The sequence below is a fragment of the Engystomops pustulosus genome, chromosome 9, assembly GCF_040894005.1.
Source record: "Engystomops pustulosus chromosome 9, aEngPut4.maternal, whole genome shotgun sequence".
Lineage (NCBI taxonomy): Eukaryota > Metazoa > Chordata > Amphibia > Anura > Leptodactylidae > Engystomops > Engystomops pustulosus.
In genome coordinates this window covers 46,191,828-46,214,925 of record NC_092419.1, presented here as the reverse complement: position 1 = coordinate 46,214,925, position 23,098 = coordinate 46,191,828, and the positions used below count along the sequence as shown (strand labels likewise).

Below are 23,098 nucleotides of genomic sequence, written 5' to 3'. Positions count from 1 at the left end.
GTGTGGAACCAGCCTTAGGGTGATGCCACACATGGCGTTTTGAAACTGTTTTTGCTCAGTTTTTAAGCAATCCGTTAAAAAACGCATGCATTTTTTGAAAACGCATCTGTTTTTGACAGGTTTTCTGAATTTGCGCAATAAAAAAAATGGACAAAAACGGATGAGTTTTTACGGATTGCTTAAAAACAGTCCAAAACGCCATGTGTGGCATCACCCTTCGTGTTTTTTTTTTCTCTCAGATGATGCTGAGCAACCCAGCTTTCGATATCCTAACCAGGAGTAGAGTAAATAGAAGAGGAGAAGCAACTTTTCTATCAATGATAGGTTCTCACCCAATTTGATCTACAACTGCTTTTGGCTTCAAAAACTGCATTTGAAAAAACTGAACATGTAAATGCTGCCCCTGTTCTTGCTGAATAGATCCGATTACTTGTGGGGATGGTATTGCTGGAATACCAGGAAAAGGCTCTCCCTCGTAGATGTGTAACATAGGACAAGCCAACACAGGCGTTTACAAGGTTTCTAATAAGAACATTGTATATTAAACGTACACAGAGATTCTCTAAATGGGTTACAATACTTAGCCGTTTTTGCAATTCCCACACAATTACGATAGATGGCCAATTCTTGAGGTAGGTGCTGACTCCAGAGGCCGGAACCACATTCAGACAGGCCCAAGATGTAAATACACCCTTAATTATTTGCATTTTCTGTGACCCAAAAAATTTTACTTTGTGATAAAAAAAAAAACCCACAAACTTTGCAGCATGCAGCCTGGCTTTTCTAATCATTAGACAATTAATTATTGCATTTTTTTTCATGTCATGTAACTAAACCCTGATACTTAGTTTTTCACCCAACACTTCTCAGTAGCTCCCAGCAATGTGATTGGACAGGAGCGCCTGGGAGCGGGGGATATATTGAGTTTCTTTCAGTGCTTCTATGTGTTAGAAACTAACCTGGGTGTTGCTTAGATCCCACAGACTGAGCACAATGCACAGTATAGGAGCCCTTGCAATATAGTGAGTGATGATGATGCAAGGAGTCCCTGTCTGTTGGCCAACACTAGCAACAGTGCCAGCGCTGAAGTTTGGTTGGCAGGGATGCATGATGCAAGGACTCCCATTCAGTGCACTATGCTTGGTCAGTAGCACAAAGCAGCAAGTTATCTTTTTAACTATGTCCTTCTTGTTTGCTGGCCTGTACATCGACCACCTTCTATGGAACAAGGTGCACTGATTTCACTGCTATGCAGGGAGTGATAGCAGTGAAGTAAATCTCACCTACTATTATTGTAGATGCCGATCATTTTCTGTCCAGAGTAGATATCATAGACATGCCTTATACTATTCCACATATAATTTCCAGTGCTAGAATATATAAAACACAGAGAAGTCACACATGATTTTGCTTTGTAACCAAAAAGGTAACCATTTTATTCATCCTTGCTGAAAGCCAATATTCCTTCGCCTCTCCTCAATGAAGGCATTAATCCTGAGACAGAACAGAATACAGGCTATACAATGAAGACACACAAAAAGGCAGTTGTCATAAATTAGTTCATACAAAAAAACCCATATACATATATATATAGATCTGTCCAAAAACACAAAAAAAACCCACAATAAACATCTCAAAGCCTTATAAATGCATGAATGACAGGTTCACTGCTCTTCTACCAGAAGAAGCTGGAAAGGACAGTAATAAATTAACAGATAGAAAAAGACTTAATATCTTGATATGTTCAGAAAAATACACAACCATACAAGCCTTTCCCTACAGAGTAAAGTGGTCCCTTTAGTGGCAGTGATAAAATACAGTCCCTCATCAGAATATTTGGCTGTTTTTCATGTAATGCTCAATCCCCCAAACATTGGAAATGACGACCTGTGTGAAGTATCAACATTACAAAGTCACCAAAGCCAAACGTGGCATTTTACATTCAATGTGGCTCTATGCAAATATTTTAGATTGTATGGAAGTAGCTTGTCACCAATAAAAGTTGGGGACCACTGGTGTTTAGCAATGAGATACTCATAGAGGGGGTCCCTGCTATATGACATCGTTTGCCTTAACAGTGCTACAATATGTTTAGTGGACAAGCCCTTTAATTGTAATGCAGTGCATCCATAGCAACAAGTCACTCCAAAATTACTGAAGTGGAATACAGAAATATATTGAGGCTGCTTTATTTCGTGACCTGACTAAACATTGAAGTTGCTAGGAGAGGAATATCTAACTACAAAATATATAGAAGCGTAAAGCGGTTGATTCTGTGATTCTTCAACTTACCCGAGATTGTCACAACCTATATGTGCCCTTCAGCTCTACATTGAAATCCAGCCAAGATATTCCAGCCAAATACTGGCTATAGAAGACAGCAGAATATAGCGCAATAACCAAATGTATACAAAAGAATTGTCTACCACCCATTTTCATACAGTGACGATACAAGACTTATTTGTGGTCATCATATACACAAGATTTTAAATAAGCTTCAAAATAGACTCTTCCTAATAAATACTTTAAGATCTTAAAAAGTTACATGTTCTGCGGCTAGCGGACAACTGTACAAAGCATTTTAACACCGCTAACTATTCATTGTAAAAAAAAGTGCAAGGTACATTGAATCAAGAGTCGTCACTTTTTTCATCTTTTTCAGCAGAGTTCTGACTAGCCATCACCTCCCCGGCCACAGGCAGGGCTTGCTGGGGATTCTGGTGCTCAGCTACCCACACCATGTTTACAGTATATATTTTGCATGTAAACCACCAACTAAGTTATACATAGGAAACAGAGTAACAATAAATCCATAGAGCAATCCTAGGGAGAATCGTCGGCCTGTCAGCCAGCAGTGCAGCAGCCCCTAAAACCATGGATTATCTCAATGCACAATACATGGAGAGTTTCCAGTCTATATACACAAGAGAAAAGCAACATTCTAGATCCGTTCTCTTTGGGAGAAGTCACTTTGGGATATTTTGGTAGAAATTTTCTGGTGTCAGATTGATGGAACTACATGACAGAAATAAGGGTAGTCCCGATATGTATAGGTCTACAATAAATACAGCATATACAAGTGTGTCCAGCAAGTATGGGTACAAAAACAGATACTGAATGAGGAGTTTGGGTTCAGCGTTCGCATCTGGATATCCAAGAGATCTCAATTCGAGAAAACTTGCTTTATGTGATTGCAGGATTTCCAAGACCGAACCTCTAATCACTGGACTAAACTCCACATGTTCGGTCAGCAATTACAGGTTGGGATCAGGGAAATCATTTGTGGACAACCAACTCACGCAGATGTTAACTTATTGCATAAATAATGCATGTTTTTTGGAATGCTAGGTTGTACTCACAGGTTGTGTTTCTTAACGCAATGGGGAGGGCCTTGACCAGAACACATATGCATGTGAAATAAGCACAATATAGATCATGCAAAATACCTGGTCCTTTTTCCAGAATTTCCTGCATCTCAGTGGAAACACATATACGTTCTGGTCAAGAGTCTCCCCATTGCGTCTGAACTGAAATTGTCACCTGAAATACAATGTGTGAACACGGCCTTAAGGCTGTGGTCACACATACTGATTTGATTCAGTATAGAAGTGAATTCAAAGAGCACGGGGCGTGCCTCAGCCGGGCCATGGCACTCCCCGGTACACTTTGATTCCGCTTCTAAATGGAATCACAGCAGTACATGTCAATGCATCCAAAAGAGTCCTATTAACGGATCACAAGTAACAGTTAGGTCCGTTTAGTATTCTAGATAGGAGATTCTGCAGTAACAGTGCACTCATTGTTTTATAAGGGTGATTCAATGTCCAAATAATAAAAATAAAATACAAAATGACAAAACACTCAGTTTTTTCTAGGAATATAAAAAGGACATGTCTTACACGTACGTATGCAATTACTACCCATGATAAGGCAGTGCCCGCTGTACATGTTTTGTTCTAATAAATATCCGTTCTTAATTGTGCGCCAGTGGTTTTACATTTGAGTGCGATTAAAGAAAAAAAATTATATAAATTATAGGTTTCTTCAATTGTAACTGCACAAACATGCATAGTCATAACATATCCCATAGATACACTTTTTTTCCAGTCCATAGAAAGGCGCCCTGACAGGAAAACAAAATGTAACAAGGACAAAACAAGCCCAAACCCAAACCAAAACAGTCCAGATGCAACTACTTCCCTCCGTACATGCGCTCAATGTCATTTAAATAGTGGTTCTTTAGTTCTTTTCTTTTCAGCTTGAAGGCATCTGTAACAAGACCAGTCTCAGGAGTCCAGGGGTCCGGGCTCAGACGTACCTTGATAGGAATTTCAAAGCGTTCCAATTTCACTGCACAAACAAAACAAGGATTGATTAAGAAAACCTCGACAAACCATGAAGGAACAGGTCTAATAAAAGCAACAAACCACCACAGAATTATTTGGTCATCACTTATAAATCTTAACAAAAGAATGAAGCAGTCCAAAAACAGAAGGATGATCAAAATCCTGTGTCAAGCTCAATTTGGTGATACTGATGCTGGGACATGGCGTGGAATCTAGAGATTTTGTATATTAGTAAAACATACAAGTTAACAAGGGATAACCATTAGTAAATTCCATAGTATAGACCTACAAATGTGTGCAGCTACTTAGTTCAAATGCAATTCACAATATTGTCGATGCTTGTGACCCTCTAAAATCTAGAGATCAGATGCAAGGCTTTATATGGTCCTGGGAATACACAATAAAATGAGGCGCTCATGCACTTGCAATACAATCTATGAAAAGGAGTTCTTCAGACTGCTTGACGTCTGTCCACTAGATGGCAGCAGAGCCGTGCACTCTACTAAAAATAGTATTTGGCATTGTTCCATATGCATTTAGGGCATCTAGGCTCTTCTCCATGTATAGTACAAACTATTATACACTCACATACACTTATATTTAAAGATTTGTCCAAAAGTAATGGTCAGGCGTTTTATAACATTTGCCAGATTTTACCTCAGTCTGCGTTTACACATGGGTGGTACTTGTTTCTATAGACGCACGCGAGATCGGTAAAGAGTTTTGCATTTAAATAATGTTAACATTTGCGTTTATAAAACACAACAGTTAATGCATGTGTTAACACATGCATTTGATGAACTAAATGTTAACAGTTGTGTTTTGTAAAAAATAATGTTAACATTCATTTAATTATGCATTTAAAAATTCGACAGCCAAAGAGAGATTTGCCTGCGTTAAATGCCACATGTAGCAAATTTTGTTGCATTTAAAAATGCATCCAAAACGCAAGTGCAAGGGGGGTTTGGCCAAAACGCATATGCATTTCCCATAAAACATGCATTCAGCAGGGAGCTCCACATTGAGATTTGAATTGTTTACATGTAAAACTTGTGGTGCTTGTTACAAACCACATGTGTTTCAGTTAAAGCGCATTTTCGAACGGGCCAAGCCCCTCCACGTTCTGGCTAGATTGTGTTTCCAAATGAAATTCAAATGAAAAGGTGTGAACGGAGCCAACGGGCTTGAATATTAATACTGTACAGCAGTGAAGTCTGCATACTATATTTACAATGGGTGTATAAGATACACACACCTATATACAAACATTTGTATATACAAAGTACATGTAGGAATAAAGCAGTGGTCAGGGCAGGACATAACTAGCTAAATCTATTACAAGACAGAGCAAACAGGATAACTTACTTGAGGATGCTACCTCCTTAATCTCCTTTAATACCTCTGCCTCCATCGTGGGATTGTTACAGATTTCCTCCCAAGTTCCTTCGATCCCTTTCTGTTGTGCTAAACTAGTCAGCTTCTTCTGATTAGGGACGACAAAGCTGATCACGTAGGACTGGTAACTGTAACAGGATACAAGGAAGATTACAGACTTCAAGGGCACAGAAGAGCAGCGACAATATTAAGGCTTTGGTGGAAAAATCACAAATGTTACTGAACAAGGGAGCAAATGATCTGGTTACGTTTTTGTACGTTTACCATGCGTTTGACTGGTTTGAAACCGTTTATCTTCATTCCAGGAAGTGTAGGCAGCTGTGAAACGGATTAAAATCAGCCAAACGCATGCGATTTCAGTCCGTTTAAAAAGGTTTTTTTTTTGGGCTGTTTTTAATTAAGATAATTGGTAAAACGGTCAAAAACAGAGGGGTTTTTCAAATAACGCATGCATTTAACGACTGCTTAAAAACAGCCCAAAAGCAGGTTCAAAATGCTATGTGTGCCTCTGGCCTTACCAGGCAGCTGTGTTAACATTTGCATTTAACACTTTTAGCAATGAAGAAAAATGTTTTAAAAGGAAACCTATCATCAGGGATCTACCTAATAAAGGTAGGTTTTTAGTATCCAACTCATGCCTATAGTGACTCTATCCAAAAACTTTTTAGCAGACAGAAGCAGATAAAAATAAATGTCTTATATTTATGCAAATGATCAACAGACACTGGTGGGGCAAAAGCCCCATGCCCCAGCAGCCTCTGCTGATCCCGCCTACCAAAAGCCCTTGGCACACTCTTAAGTTTGTTACTTTGGCCCAAAAGCTGAAGATCTGAGCATGCGCTCCGCATGGATAGTCTATACAGAGCATGTCCCTTTGAGAGCAAAAGTAACAAACATAAGGAGTGCGTCAAAGACCTTGGAGTAGCCTCTATCGATCATTTGCATAAATAAAATATAAGCCATTCCTCTGCCTGCTAAAAAGATTAGATACGGACACTATAGGCATAAGTTAGATAGTAGAAACCCTCCATCGGATCTACCTTATTAGATAGATCCCTGATGGTAGGTACCCTTTAGAACCAGCCAAACACATGTTAAAAATGCATGCCTTTTAAAACACAAATGCCACACGTGACCGCACACACAAAGGGATTTCAGTTTATCATAAGCTCAGGTTCATCAAAGAATAATTCTCCTTGAGAATTATTACCTGTTGGCGTAGGCACAAATGTTATCAATGAGAGAACAATTCTTTAAAGCAGCTTCCACTTTGCCCAATGACACATACTCTCCGGCCTGCAACTTCACCAAATCCTTCTTTCTATCTGTAAAATAAAGGACATATTTGAGTTCTGGAAACTACAAAATCTGTTCCATGACTGCAGAAGAGCCAAGAACTTCACCAATTACCAATTATTTGTAAGCAGCCGTCAGAGTGAAACTCCCCAATGTCCCCAGTGCAGAACCACCTCTGGCCATTTTCATCCACATAGAAATCCTCTAAACTCTTCTCCTCATTTTTGAAATAACCCATTGAAACATTGTGCCCTCCGATGACAATTTCTCCCCTCGGGTGCGGCCTGTCTTCATTTGTATAACCTCCTGGGGAAGGGAAGAGTGAGAAGATTATACAAACAGCATTTAAAATCCATTTTAATATGAACAGTTAAAATAGTGGGATAAAATTTTGATAAGGTACAATATCATTACTTCTCCTTACAGAAAAAAATGAGATATAGACCCCTAGAGCAAACCTATAACTCAATGTTTGAAATTAAGGTATAATCTTATACCAAGTCTCACGTTTAAGGACAAATATTTAAGAGTGGAAAGGAATTGTGACTCTCCGACAGGGTGCAAGAAGCACAGCTTTCCTGTTTGCAGAAAATGAAAAGCTACTTATCAAAAAAACACAAGGCAATGGTAGAGGGAGACAATATTGGAGTTTTACAAGATTTGGAGAAGGATCTTGGAGTCAATCCTGGAATGACTGCTAGAAGACAGAGGGTCCTGCCTACCACCTCCACACAAGATATTGACAGTTTTTTTACTCAATATATTGTGTTTTATGTTACAGTATTTCTTAAAGGGGCTTCAGATTTGATAGTTATACCAAATCCACAGGATAGGGGTTAGTCTGGTGGGGTTCTTGGCACTTTAAAAGATACTAAATTCAGTGATGGAGGGGGGTTATGCTTGACATGTCACCGCACACTGCATCACCTTTGTTGTGATTATTACGGAGTGCCTAAGACCAGATAACAAAACTTGGAATCTATGGACCCAGAGATTTGCTCCCCAATAGCAGTGGGGTATGTTCCACAGTAGAAGTGATATTGTACAACTGCAAGCAAATCAGCTTACAAAATGTAACTGCCCACACAGATACTTCCTCCCAATTATGTTGCATTTTAAAGGGAACTTCTAATTTTTTTCAGACACATTCTTTTAGTTTCATGAGAATCCTAAAGAGGAAACCAAACATTCTAAAATGCAAATCTGTCCCTCAACTGATCTTATTTCAGAAACCCAAGCTCAAAGTATTTAAGCTGGTCCACAATAAGAACTTCATACAAAAGCTCCATTCTTTGTATTGTTCTTGACATTTCTACTGTCCAGGCCAATGAATCAGACCATAACAGACCTGCCTTTCCTGGAGACCAGTATCAGTAACCTGGTGGAAGAGTGAATGGGGCCGGCACACAATAGATTCATTCTGAACACATCACCTAACAAATAGGGAGAGTTTCTTATTGCTGCGACCAGTCTGCTCTGTATTACCAAATACTACCAGTCCTTACTAGGAAGAACCTGACACTGACATACGCCCACATAGTCAGCCCTGGGCCAGAGGCGATATACGCTTATCCTGCCATTCATACAGACAAAAGCATTTAATCCTTAGACCAGGTGAAAGGTCCTTTAAAGATGCTGAGCACCTGCTCGCTGATACAAAGCATCATGATAGGTGTTAAATACAATCTCTAAGAATTAAAAAGGACCCTATGTTGCAAATTCAGTATAAAATGCAGGAGCAGATTGTACAAGGTGGTAATGTAAATGATTTACAGTAGTATAGCGTCCATCTCATACTGGGCTCAGGAGTTCAGTGGAAGGAGTCACTCAGCAATCATCATTCCAAAACATAACAAACGGATAAATAAATGACATGACATGCAAAAAGGGCAATATTTATATATATACAAGTTTTCCTCCAACTTCTTTGGATTACCAGAATAAAACTAAACATGTCACTTTATTACCCTTATCAGTTACCAGACATAGTGCAACCCATTATCAGAAATACAAAATAGGGAGGAAACACTAAGGGCATACACAGATGGTTGGGTTGGATGCAGTATTTACAGGCGATTCATGTGAAATAAACTTGCCTGTAATAGGGGTTACATTTCATCTAATACACACACAGTTTTGTTAATGCAGTTTTTAGCAATGCATAAATATTCCAATAAAAATAGCATAAAGTACTCTATAGATAAACCACATGCATATAGCCAGCTTCATCCATATCTCCTGTGCATGATCATTACATGTAGTAGTATAGATGGACTCCATATTATATAAAAAAAAAAAAAAAAGAAGAAAATAAATCAGATTTCATCCTTACGTTTCCCCATAATGATCAATTGGCTTACCTTCTACCCAGTCGCGGAGCTTAATTTCACAGCAGATGAGAGGAGCACCCACTCTACCAGTACTATAGTCAGAGACTAAAAAGAAAAGTAATAGCTAAGTATCAAGTACTACAAAAGCCTGCAAATAAAGATATCTCTGTTATCTTTTAACTAAACACTTAATACATGAGATAACAGCCATGCACTTAATCAGTACAGATGTCTAAGGAGTGTAAAACATATGCAGTATACAATGGGTAGTATACCACTAGCGAGAGACCTGTGACAACACTACAAGCACATGTAATATTTCATGTACTGTACAAGATAACCAGGTGAGGCTGAGATCATAGAGTTTTATATATTGTTAGTAATGGATTATAATAATCAATATCGCTTGCAACACATTTCCATTTGTGTTCACAGGAGATTATTTTATCATAACCACATTTGGATAAAAGGGAGTGTTTATCAATCACCACACAGAGTTTACTGTGAGTTGAGTAGTAAGGCAACTCCTACCTTCAGTGATGGTACCGGCACCACAAGTTTCGGTTAATCCATAACCTTGGCCAACAGGACAGCAGAAACAGATATTCATAAACCTCTGGGTCTGTGGAGATAAGGGAGCCCCTCCGCACAGCATCATACGGACATTCCCTCCTAATAAAGCCTTCACCTTTTTGAACAGTATTCTAGGAGAGAAGAACCACAACAACGAAGGAGATTAATTTTAAGTACATAACATGGACCTTCCAAAACGCACTGATAAACTAGATGTGCACGAGCAGAGTGTTCATGTATCTTATGTAGAGGAAGATGAATAAGCTGGGGCTAGACACCACTGGTCTTGAGTGTAAAGAAGTGTCACTTTCCCTCACACAACCTATGCTAGCAAATAGGTGAAAGATGCCACTATGTGATAGCCTCAAACCTGCAAGTGTGATGGAAGCTTTCTCCAAGCTTGAAACGTATGCGCTTGGGTAACCCCCCAGGCATGTACATACACACACACACCATTACTGCTGCCCAAAATTGTCTGGCCGCTAAGGGGTTAACTAAACCCTTCTCAGGCAAACACTGACAAAACAACCCTACATGACCTTGGTCTAGACAGGGTCATGTAGCAGGGCAAAGATACAGCAGCTAGTAAAAGGATTAGTGCTGGCTGTGTATATGGGCAGCAGACTGTATAGAGCTATAGTGTTAGGAGGATTATATCAGGATAGAGACAGGGCTAGAATGGCAACATATTTCACTATATGCCTAAAGCCTAAACAAGTAGAATGCATAAGATGTAGAGTATGCGCCGCTCCGTAATAAGTCAAAGTAGTTATTTGGACTGCGGAAGTCAGCGGGTTCTGCGTCACTTGGGTCCCAATAGGTATTGGGATTATTGTAATGTGTGACTTATAGAGCAGTAACCTGGCTTTAAGAATGCAGATTCAGGCAGGAGGGTAGTTTAATGGTTGTAGTTTATGGACTGCAACTTTTTAAGAGCAAACTGCTCTCTTCCTCGGGTACAATAAAGATTACATTATTAAGAAAATCTTAAACGGTATGTGACAAAAAACCCAAAACATGCAGGCAAATATAAATAATATATAAAGAAGTAAATGGTATAAATAAAAGCAAAAACGACATCTAAAGTATATGTGCAAAATATATAAAAAGATGATAAATAATAAAAATCGTGAGGTATATAATAGACATAAAAGGTTGTTAGTTGAAAATCAATGATGTTTTAGCTACTGCACGATTCCCTCACATAACACTACAGGATGTACTTACACATTACATAATGGAGCATCGTATCCCTTCTTTATTTGCTCCAGCTTGTAGTCATAACCCAGCTTGAATAGGGTTCTTTGGAAAACATTCATTTCTTGCACTTTGCTCATGACATTCTTATAAATACGATCCATTATTTCCTGTAAATTCATTAAAGAGAATTACAGAAGGAGTTTATTCCAGAAGTGCGCAAAAATTTACCAAAAATCTGCCTAGTATAACATATTTAATTTCCAATCAGATTTTAATACAGACAAAGCTTCATTCACTATTTTGCAGACCTCAGAGCTTTTAAGGTTTATTTACATTATATTATTTCAAATGTTTCAAATTACAGAGTCCCATAAACAATAGCACAGATCTTATGTGTAAGGTGGTGGGGGGTCCCCAGGTGAAAGAATTTTATTACATGAGGATAAGTCGCAAGCAGAGGATCCAACTCCTCTCCTCACACAGGGACATATGCTTGGCCATATTGAATGCGCCCATGTGTGAGGAGGTCAGGAGAAATGGTCAGCTGATACAGGGTTTTACATCAGGATCTTTGCATAGTAAACAATACACTCAGAGCACACAATTACAAACCAATACTTACAGGCACAGCAGCCATGAGTGTCGGCCTCAATACCGTACAATCACCTTTGCTTCCCTTCTTGATTTTAGTGGACTATAAAGACAAAAGCAATATATGAGCATCTGAACACCGCCATACATGTGCATAGGTCTTGTCATTACTAGGGGTCACCAATGCCAAGACATAAATCTGCAAATGGCTGAGCAGTTCAACTTCTCAGATTGACCTTAGTGGAACAGGATGGCTTTGAAGTCACTTGCCAGAAACTGGTTCTTCATACCGGTCTAAGATGCCATTACTTCTAGCCTTGAAGGCATTGTTAACCTGATTTATGTACAAAACAGAAAAATGTTGTCTAGCCCCAAGGAATCCACTGAGGGGGCGACATCTCTGGAATTTAAGTTTAAGAACTCACTAGGAATTTGTTATGCAAGCGTCAGCCTGTTCAGGAGGCATAGCCTTATCTAATGTGAGGATAGCAAGGAGAACATATCCTGCAGAACAGACCGAGCCCGGCTTGTTACACGCTGACGTTTTCTAGTGCTCCATTAAGATTTTATCAACTGCAAGTGCTAATGTGCAGCCATGAGAGTACATGACAAGTACCACCGATAGAACATAGATTTCTTGTGTGCCAGCCGCACCGCTTGTTCCTACAATGTACCATTTATAGGCAGAGATAGGACACTTAAACACCTCTGTGGCAGGAGGGTTACAAGACACATTGAGCCAACTTCTCTTCCCATTGTACAGAATATCCACATTCTCTTAGGATCCATGTCATGAGGCTTTAACACTGGTTCTTCATATGGTCCTTATTAAAGCTTCAGAACCAGTAATGACAATAGGTCTAATAAACCAAACAAGCATCACCTTAAGGATCTATGGTGCTACAAGTTCAGGTCATATCTGAATGAGCTGTAAGGGGGTGCATGGGCTATTACCCCCAAGTCTTCACTTTCCTGATTATTTTGCTGCAGAGGAAATAAGTTCCTGATAAGTTCCCCTACAGCATATAATCAATTCCACTAGTCTCAGGACATCGTGTAATCTGGCCATAAGCAGAAAAGGTCTTTAAAACATCACACACAGAAAGTCCATCCCCGTCACATACTGGACATGATGGCACTGGTGATACCAATGGTTTGCTGCAGGATTCATGTGTTGTACTAAAGTAATCAGTGACTGTAAGAGATGCTTTGTGCAGGTAATATCACATAAGTAGTTGCCAAAAAAAAAAAAAAAAAACCTATTAGATAAGATCATACAGTAACAACTTTAGTCATTTAATAGAAGCCATAAAACGATTAGCTGTAACCTCCAACTTCCACTCTTCTAAGTCCGGAATCTCCTGCCCGTTTATTCACGTCACCCAGGAACGACCCGCAGCCACATTACCATTTTTCAAATCATTATGTCTCAGTCTGGCAGAGAGCGCCCTATTCTTCATGTGCGACTCTGGCTTACAGCTAATTGTAGACCAGTTAGCAATACACACAAAAGGACTTTCTTTATTAAACGTGCTAGTCAATGACTGAAGATTTTACGCTGGGTAAATTTGGCACGCTGCCTTGAAACAGAGACTGTTGCCAAAGTCTAGGTCAATGTATGAGAACAATGATCCACTTCAGGACAGGCAAGGCTCTTAGTAAACAGTTCAGGAGACTTGTCAACTTTCTCCTACGTAATGCTCCGACACAGGCTTATAAACAGGGAGGGGAGCAGGGGTACAAACACAACAACAATGACCGCATAGAAAACCACGACAAAAGAAAAACAAAGAAATTCATGTAAGAGCTGGTGTCACCCATCCAAGAGAAGCTGGGAGAAGGAATAAGAAGAAAGCTATTCTTCTATTAGTCTGTAATACATGATGGGGTATTACCAATGTAGATGGGGAATTACTAATCTAGCTCTGTGGCCTGTCTTCCACGTGTTCACCCCAATGCAGAGCACAGCTCCATTCAAATGAATTGGACTGGCTGCAGTACCCTGAGCAGGGGCAGCTGACAGTCTCACAAGGTACCAGTCACAAAAGGAAAAAAAAGACAATGGGGGAGATTCTTTAAGACTGGCAATTATAACGCCAAGTCTTAAAACTCCCTTTGACTGTGCTCATGCACTTAGTGAATATGGGCGCAAACTCCGCCAGTTCCCGTCTTTAGTCGTAATTGGAACTGGCGGAGTTTGTCGCTATATTCTCCGGCAGAGACTTTAGTAAATGTGGCAGGCCAGGCTTCGAGCCCCTGCAAGTCCTCCACCTAGACATGCCCATAATGGCGTGCGGGTCAGAGAAATTATTCAGATGGGGAAATTCATGTGGATTCTCAGCCAGAAAGCTGTCGGAAAAGCCATAATGAATCTGCCCCAAAGCTTTAAGAACAGATCCATCCAGTTACCAGTACATCAGACTGATCTGTCTTAACTGCAATATTCATCAGGAAACTGCGGTACAGCAACAAACAACTTCTACACACAGTTTCAGTGTGAAATTCATGCTTCCAAAACAGGACGAGACCTGCTCTTACAGAGAGTTTTTACGCTATTCAGATGATAAGTAAACTAGTAATGAAATAAGCACTTACCTGATCTGATAGCGTCTGTGGAGAGGAGTACCCGATTCTACATCCATAGGTAACACATGATATCTCTGCTGTCATCTCCAGTACATGTGCTAACGGCAAGTATCCAATGTAGGTGTCTTTAGGCCTGTGATACATAAAACAATATAGACATCCTTTTCAATACATCTGGAGATAATGGAGATTTGTATAGACTGTTTTGGTTGCAGTACTCCACTTGTTTCCAAGTAGCAATCGCAGTGCTATATAGTTTATATTATTATAACTATACACGCACACACACTTTCCAGCTGGACCAGACTAGTCTACATACCCGAGTCCAGGTATCCGTTCACACTGTCCAGCCATGCCAGCTATTAAGTTGCTGTGAATCATCATCACTCCTTTAGGTCGGCCAGTTGAGCCACTTGTATACATCACAACCGCCAGGTCTGTGGGTAAAGGTCTGCTGGGAGGGTTGGACACTACAAAATAAAATGCAAAAATATTTATGTATTTGTTATGTATGCTGAATTTAACCTGCAAATAAGCATTCTAGCACAACACATACATGCGTACGGAGGCAGTGCTCATTTTTACAGTATCTACTACACCCTGTTTACCTGTCCATCCCATTTCCTCACAGCCCATAAATCTACCTGTATACTATGTATGGCAGAAACACGTGCAGGGCCTCCTCTTCCCAGATTAATTGTACATGGTACGTCTAATATTATAGGAGGTGTGAGGCTACCACCACACCCAACAAGGAAGTTTTACATACTGTGCAATATATAGGGAAATAATTCTGTCCATGTTGAGTTACAGATTGTACTGCAAAATATTATAATACATTGAATGCATTAATACATCATAGGAATTGCTCTTCCTGTTGGCAACATCACTAAATTAATTCCTGAATGAAGTTCTCTCTAATATAGTTTGACACAGTTACCAACATGGGGTCTTCTCATCGCAATCTCCTACATGTTGTAGGTTGTAGGACCACTGTGAAAAAGCTGCCCACAGTAACCAATCAGTGTAGACACTACATGATGCAGGGCACATGCTGTTAGATGAGTTTGTCTCTACTTCAATGGACAGATCCAAGATCTCCGTGTAGCCAATACTTACAATTCTCAGGCTTGGCACCCAGTTCCTCCACCTCTTCTATGTTATGTACTTGTATATCAGCAGGATATTCAGATTTGTTAATGTTTTTCTTCCCAACATAGATAATATGCTTTATTTTGTTGACTTGTGACAATACACACTGTGATGACAAAACACACCATAAGCATTAAACATTACAAGCACAGTGTAGCAGCATAGGAAAGCTTCCTACAAGACGTGTAGGGGCTATGTAACTACACGCACCTTCAGCTTAGTTTCTAGCAGCTCTGAACTGGTGACGAGATGTGTAGCTCCAGACTCGTTCAGGCCAAAGGCAACCGCATCCTCACCAAGTGTAGCGTACAAAGTGACCACTAGATAAGGAGCAACACATTAACATTTTACTGTACATGCATGACAGCTTTTTGCAGCCCAGTAAATGGGATTGAGTGAAAATATCAGACACAGGAGCAGTACAATGTGCACCCTGTGGCATCCAGTGCCCCCATAATCAGCTGATTAAGTCCAGGACTCTCGCCTCCACTGTCAATCTCACATTGAAAACCCCTCATATATAAACTATATTTTCTATCCATACTGTAGGCACTATACACAGTAGGTAGTATATACAGTTGACTTCTCAGAGATCCTGCTCTGTAAGGGAAGGAATCCCTGGAGTTTTTGCGGTTTGGCAAGAAACTCCTACCAGCCTGAATAACTTTTGTTTAATAGTTAAAGAATGTCATAATTTTTCCATGATTTGTCTTGCGGAACTATTCGTGCTCTAAACTGAAAATGAATTCTCTTCATCGCCTTGTAATATCTTTGGATGAGGCCTCTGTAAGAAGCAGCCGTGTCAGTATGAAGAGGTAAAACATTTTGTGACAAGCGTCTTGGTTCTTAGAAAGCCCATTTGTGAGCTGTGACAGAGTTCAGCTGTCAACACGCAATACAGGATTCAGAGGGACATCTAGAAGGTATTACAAAGTGATGCAAGTCCATTGTGTTTAGCAACACCCTCCTAGGGGGTTTACACATCACAGAAAGTGAAGGACAACAATACCATCACTTCTAGTTCTTTAGGGCTTCAGTTCCTGGTTCATGATCCCACATAATGGTGCTCCCATCATCTTACCATGTATACATTGCGGTACATTTCTTCACATGAAATACACAGGAGCAATGCTGTGCACTGAAAATGCCAAAGACATTTTGCTCCGTTCATTTAAAATATGGACTTTAGATGATGCCATTTGCATATTACATGAAGGAATATTAAGTATGTGTAATATACTAAAAAAAAAAAAAAAAAAAGGAATTGAAAATGGACACTCATTTCCAATTTAGAAGAATGAGGAACCTTCTAAAATACATGGTAGCTCTAGCGAGAATTTGAGAAGTTATGTCAACCACTGGCTACAAAGTTAAAAATAAAGTACATTACATCCAGAGATCATAATGATTCAGTAATGAGGAAATAGATTTATACAATTTTCCAACATACTATCAATTCCTCACAGCTTTCTACAACTTTTCATGGGGAATACAAAAAAGGAACATAATACAGAGTATTCGGAAAAGCTGCTTCAAGCTAAAAATATTGAAGACCTATCAATGTCATACTTGGTGGTGGATTCTAAGAACAGCTGATCTATGGGGGGGGGGGGGGGATGGATTACTCGCCAATACCATTTTGAGGACCTGTTCAGCATCAATAATTTTAGCCCCCACAAAAAACTTTATTTTTATTTTATTGAATTGTGTTTAGACAAGTCTTTATTGTAGATTATTAACAAGCTGATTAACACCATAAACTGAAGAGTGCAGGTCTTTATATTCGTCATATACATTGTTTTGGAAAGGATAATCATATTATAATATATCATCCCTGTAGTACAATTCCACAATGATATTCTAGCTTGCTTCCAGATGTAACACCACAATCATTACAGTGATAAGCATACACATTACTTACAAGGAAAGTTGTACTTGAAGCACGCCTGTGCAGTGATCAGCCACTCCGCCCTGGTCTCACAGAAGATGGCAACTGTGCTCTTAGGCTTCAGGTCCAGCGCAGCTAGCCCACTTCCAAGATGGTTGACCCGAGTGTTGACTTCCTCATAGCTTAACCATTTATATTCTCCTAAAATTAACTGGAAACAAGGAACCAAAATTGTAACATTTGTAGCACAGGAGAGAAGAGTTTATCAATGAGTACAGTAGGTAATATCTATTCAACCCATTTCTCCTTACAGGACATCCAACATTTTCACTGATGGTAGACTAGTCCCTACTAACCAGTTCCTGAGGAATTGTTCTTCTTGAGACTTCTTCTATTAATACTCTATATTGCTGAAATCGTGGCATATAGGAGGTTTAAAAATTATGCTATGTCACCAGAGAGCCTCCGAATGCCTGGTCTATAATTTATTCACTCCTAGTTATGCTTCCCTCTGGCCCAGAGTGCAGGTGACGTCAGTGACCAGTAGGGACTGGAAACCTAATGGGAACGTGGATAAAGACAAGGAACTCTGGTGACATAACTGGATCGCCCCAGCCTTAATAGCATAATTTTAACTAGATTGACAAAATTGCAGTATATAGAGTCATGAGAAGAACGATTCCTCAGGACCTGATTAGTAGGACTAGTTTACCATTAGTAAAACTGATTGTAGATGCCCTTTAAGCTTAGGTGAGCACTGGCGAATTGTGAATGTGATATGGGTGAAGTCTCCTATACAGCCTAGATTGGGGGTTTGAAAACAAGCATCTGCTTTGGAGAAGAGAGTCAAGAATACCCCATAGACATCTTAATGGCCAATCAGGGATTTCTATGTGTATGGCCAGCTATATAATGGCTAAAGTTTAAAGAAAATCCAGGGTATAAGATCTGCATATCGTAAAATGCAAACCAATAGGGGACGTGCAGGGAACCTTACCTTCTTAAACACCTTGCCGTTTGGTTGTTTCTCATTCTCCTCGCTCAGGATCTCCCTTGTACCAAGACAATCCTTGCTGCCAAACTTTTCCACCGCATGTTGAAATAGTTTATCCAACGTGTCGACTCCGGGAAAGTCTATGGTTGCCAGTGAATTAGTGTGACTAAGGGCCCGGTAGGGGCTTCCGATTTTCTCCGATACGGGCTTTGCTTTTATCCTTTTTGCCATAGCCTTTCTCTTCTTAGCATTTGTGAGAAAATACCATGGTAAAAACGTGAGAGTGCTGTACACAAACATTAAAAGGTAGACAGGCAGCAATACAAGAGTGCACACTTCTGCTTTAAGCTTCATGGTGCTGGTAATAATATGTGGGCTCTGTGATCGCCTCCACTCTTTGGGTTCTTAAGGCAAATTTAGAAAGCAGCGTCAGAAGTTGTTTACCCCACCAGGCAGCAGTGAAAGAACACAAGCAAATACTTAGCACTTTGCAGCAAAACTACTGTTTGTTAGTCTTTGGAAGCCAAGACTTGTGAGATCTGTGCAGCCAGCCAGAAAGCAGAAAAGAAGAGAGGGGATACGTTAGTAAATCTGTAAGTGAAACCACGTGCCCATTAAACATTAAAGACAACGTGAAAGATGCAAACATAACCAGGCCATCCGTCAATGGAGGCTAGAAAGATCCGCCGCCTTCTCCGGCTCCAAATCTCCAAATACATTTACACTTGCTCAGTCTCATAGCCCCTGTGTGGAGGAGGCACCAGGAATGTATGACGGGGATAAACCTGAGCTAAAAAGCTAATAATTGGGAAGTTAAATATTTATTCTCATTGCAACATGTGGTTAAATGTGAGGGGGGAAAGGGTTTAACCCATCTGCTGCTTTGTCCTTATGACTCATCCGTCCACCGAGGAATTGAGTAATTTTTTGTAATTCTACAACTTTTGCCATTTTTATTAGACCAATACTCTACATACATCAGGTTATATGAAATCACCCTTACAAGAAGAGTCTACAGATCCGGTATACTGTATATCTAGGCTGTAGAGCCGTGACACATATGCACCCCCATTCCACTAGGGAAATAAGGAGTTAATGGGTATTCTGGCGTGTGTGCTAATCCTAAACAGGAGAGCAGATGTTTACATGATGCAGGGTGGAAATACAAGTCCGCTCTCTTTCTACAAGACTATTCACATCTGTGAGGATCTACGCAGACCAAACTACAATCTGAAGTTATAAGGAAAATTTAAATCTGCTGGTAGCCCCACATTGTACAACGCCCTGTCATAATACCAGCTTATGGTATATACTTGGTTTAACATCTAGCAAGGGGAAAGGAACAAGTTACAAGAGTCTTCACCTGCTAATTGGCTCTAACCAACCTCTAGTTTATAACAAAGTGAGGGACAGACAGAAGATTGTATAAATGCGGGACCTCCTCTATAAATGAAGCAACCTGGGTGATCCGGTTAGGCTAGTTATAGTGTCATAAGGAAATTACTGACGATTATCCAATTTCTGTATCAGTGAAAGTGTCCCATCTATCATGCCACCGGCCCAAACATCTTTTTATACAGAATTAGCCATTTTTCTGTCACATACTTCAGGGCCGTCACAGTAAAATATTCAGCCTGAAATCTTAATAGGATACAAAATTTCAGAGGATAAGCCGCTACCAGACACTGCTTAACCTCAGAAATACAAAGACTGAGACTGAGCATTTAGTAAATGAATTATTTTGCTCTGAAGCGGATATGCTAGGCAAAAGCCCACTATGAATTACCATATATATATGTATACAGATCATCATGTCCTGGTTAAGTTTCTGATCCCAGTGCACAAATCAATAAAATATATTTCACACACTCCATTACCAAAACCCCAGAAATTTTCCCACCACAAGTGTATAATACCCTGTGTACACAACTTATTACCCAGTGTGAAGAGCCAGCAGGGATAGACAGGGATTAGTGCAAGCTGTAAGCCATGGACACACATTATAATTTTATAGGTTTTCTTGTGTGTGCCGAGACACAACAAATTTTACAAAAATCACAAAAAACACCACACACAAGCACACAGCACCACAACCCAATGTGACTATGGCCTAGTGAATGTGCAGAGGGCAGACAACCCGGGCATTGTGGGTTATTTGAGAAGAACATGAAGCATCAGAGCCCTAGGCTGGTAGCACATGAATGTGGTCAGCCGGTGATAAATAGACCGACTATCATTTTACTATATAATTAAATAAATAAATTCAGATCATGGCAAAGCTTTATTCCTTGCAAGACAATTGGTTCAAACTAATAAAACTGCAATGTATAAATACAGCCCGAGTACCAAAGAATATACTTGGAATCAGGTTTTGTGTTGTCATTTTGGGATAAAGTCTTTTTAGAATTTATCTGCAGTTATTGAGCGAGGTTCACAGGGCATAGACATGGTACACACAGGATTGTGTGGGCAGGGGATGACAATAAACTGCAGAAGGAGGTACAAGCTTCATTGTCATCTGCCTCCAGCCAGAAATCTTTGCTATCAGGAGATGAATACTAGCGGTAGCTGAGAAACATGTAGATACAGTCTAGCTAGCCTCCAAAATATATTTTATAGTGTGTACTTCATTGCCCAGAGTGGACAGGTGCCTGGCATAGTATCTACCGTGGTAAAGGCATTTTTACTTTTCTGTTTCAGAACTCATATAGGCTACAAGAGAGCCTCCAATTCTGACATTTTACCAAATACTTTTTAAAATTTCACCTGCTCACATGGGAAAAAGAATCAAAACAAGAAGTTCCAGCCTGATCACAGGTAACTACTAAGAATGCTAAAATTAACTTGTTTGACATTTTAAAGGGATTTGCTCCAGAATGTGACCTCACTCTTAATGGCGCCAATTAGAAATGTAACTGTCATGTAACCTGGTGTATGTAACTACACACATAGAAAGGATTACAATGGATACATCCATAAAACACCCCCGACCATGACATGACTATGTTATAAGGTTTACTTACCGATCTGTCTGCTCACAAAATATCTTCTTACTTTAGTTGAATCTGCATAAAAAGAGAATGAATTTTCAGACTTGTATATATGTAGACCTATTGCAAACATCTGGTTCAACATTAACTCTTAGAGGATGATAAATGAAGCAATATTTACACCGTCTGGTCAATCAGTCCTAACACACACTATGGTATCAGAAAGTAAACAGCTCTATCAGGTGACATTAAACCCTTGGCTGTAGGGCACAAAGCAAAGTCTCTACTATGATATTCATTGATGAGTTGGCAGATGTATAAAAGCTAGCACCATCTCATACCATTCAAAGAGCCCTCCATATAAAAAGTTTCAGGGTCCTTTCCCTTCATCAGACAATAAAAGGGGTGTGCTGGACCGTGACACATTGCAACATATGAACATTCAACTAAATGTATTACTAGTGTAAAATATGGTGGACAACATGCTAAACCTGCTGTACTAGTTTTATCCCTCACGTCACGACACTGTAGGTGGCATCACAAGAACGAACAAACTTGTGGCAAAAGTGACACTTTATAGAATATTGGACTTCCAATTTGTTACGGTGCACTAGTTAGGAAGCATCCCATCGGCATTATCAGAGCCATCTAAGATGATGAAGGCTGAGCAGTGACAGATGAATGCCATCGGATAAGGACCAAGGATCAGTTCAATGCAAGGCAAAGCGCACAGATGAAAAATGTGATCCCGGAGGTCGAGTGTCTCCGGAGCTGCGCGTCATTCTGCACCCGGCTCTTGAACAGACAATTTTTATGTGATAAACCTTGAACATATGGGCCACAGCCAAAAGACCTTCAAAGTTTCCTTCACATAAGGATGGAACTGCGAATGTGGAAGACTTTTTCACAGAAAGGGTAAGAAATATTATGGAGGGGCTGGCCACTTTTCTCCATCTTTTTTTGCAATTTGTGTGTAGGGGGAGGAGGGTGCAGGATATTAGACAATTTACCAGTATACTGTACATCCATTAAATGTTCTGCACCAATTTTTGTCTTTTACCTCCTCAGCCAGACACTGTTGTCCTCAAAATGGCAGTCGATGGAGGGTCATGTGATCTTATCTGCCCATGACCAGTTGCCCGGCCAGGACCTTGATCTCATATTCACAAATACTAGCATATGGTCCTGACAGAGTGATTGTTAGTGGCCAGATGGAGGTTTATGTGATCTCCATCAGTCCATAAACAATCGCCCTGTCAGGATCATATGCTAGTATATATGAATACAAGATCAAGGTCCTGGCAGGGCAACTGGTCATGGACAGATAAGATCACCCTCCAAAGACAGCCATTTTATGGACAGGAACGTCCGGCTAAGGTGGCTGCAATTTACATATCAATAAAGTGGAGCAGAACTATTAATAGATGTATAGTGGTAAAATATCTTTTATGCTGCCCTTTTACACACGGCCGTTCTCGGGGCAGTGATCTTGTTGCATGACTCGCAACTAGACAACTATGGCTCCTGGTCATGGTGTGGTGGGTGAGCACACGGTGCATCGCTGCCTATGGAGGGAGCTCATCCGGGATGCGGTCAGGGTGAGCACATGGCCGTGGGAATGAAGCCTTACACAGACATTACAAAAAACATGAGGGAAAGTGTACAACCTCTTGAATGTGTAACCTATGGTACTACATGAGCAAGGACCATCTGGTCCTGTGCATTAATGGAGGAGTAGGGTGCACACACATTCACTG

General features: G+C 40.1%; 1 protein-coding gene across 4 annotated transcripts in view; it reads right to left on the bottom strand.

Annotated features, from left to right (window-relative positions):
- Positions 1-1,402: 1,402 nt before the first annotated feature.
- The window catches only part of ACSL4 (acyl-CoA synthetase long chain family member 4), a 43,780-nt gene continuing 22,084 nt past the window's right edge, over positions 1,403-23,098 (bottom strand). For 2 of the 4 annotated variants that reach the window (XM_072124229.1, XM_072124230.1), the window contains exons 2-16: positions 21,375-21,416; positions 18,355-18,594; positions 17,391-17,568; positions 15,680-15,789; positions 15,437-15,575; positions 14,637-14,787; positions 14,327-14,450; positions 11,763-11,834; positions 11,168-11,307; positions 9,899-10,071; positions 9,398-9,472; positions 7,152-7,343; positions 6,952-7,066; positions 5,712-5,869; positions 1,403-4,350 (exon numbers count right to left, since the gene is read on the bottom strand). In XM_072124229.1, the coding sequence (XP_071980330.1) occupies positions 4,193-4,350; positions 5,712-5,869; positions 6,952-7,066; positions 7,152-7,343; positions 9,398-9,472; positions 9,899-10,071; positions 11,168-11,307; positions 11,763-11,834; positions 14,327-14,450; positions 14,637-14,787; positions 15,437-15,575; positions 15,680-15,789; positions 17,391-17,568; positions 18,355-18,582 (2,013 nt within the window). In that variant the 5' untranslated portion in view covers positions 18,583-18,594; positions 21,375-21,416 and the 3' untranslated portion in view covers positions 1,403-4,192. Of the gene's footprint in view, positions 4,351-5,711; positions 5,870-6,951; positions 7,067-7,151; positions 7,344-9,397; positions 9,473-9,898; positions 10,072-11,167; positions 11,308-11,762; positions 11,835-14,326; positions 14,451-14,636; positions 14,788-15,436; positions 15,576-15,679; positions 15,790-17,390; positions 17,569-18,354; positions 18,891-21,374; positions 21,417-23,098 lie in introns of all 4 variants that reach the window. The other 2 variants (XM_072124227.1, XM_072124228.1) reach the window with 2 other exon arrangements.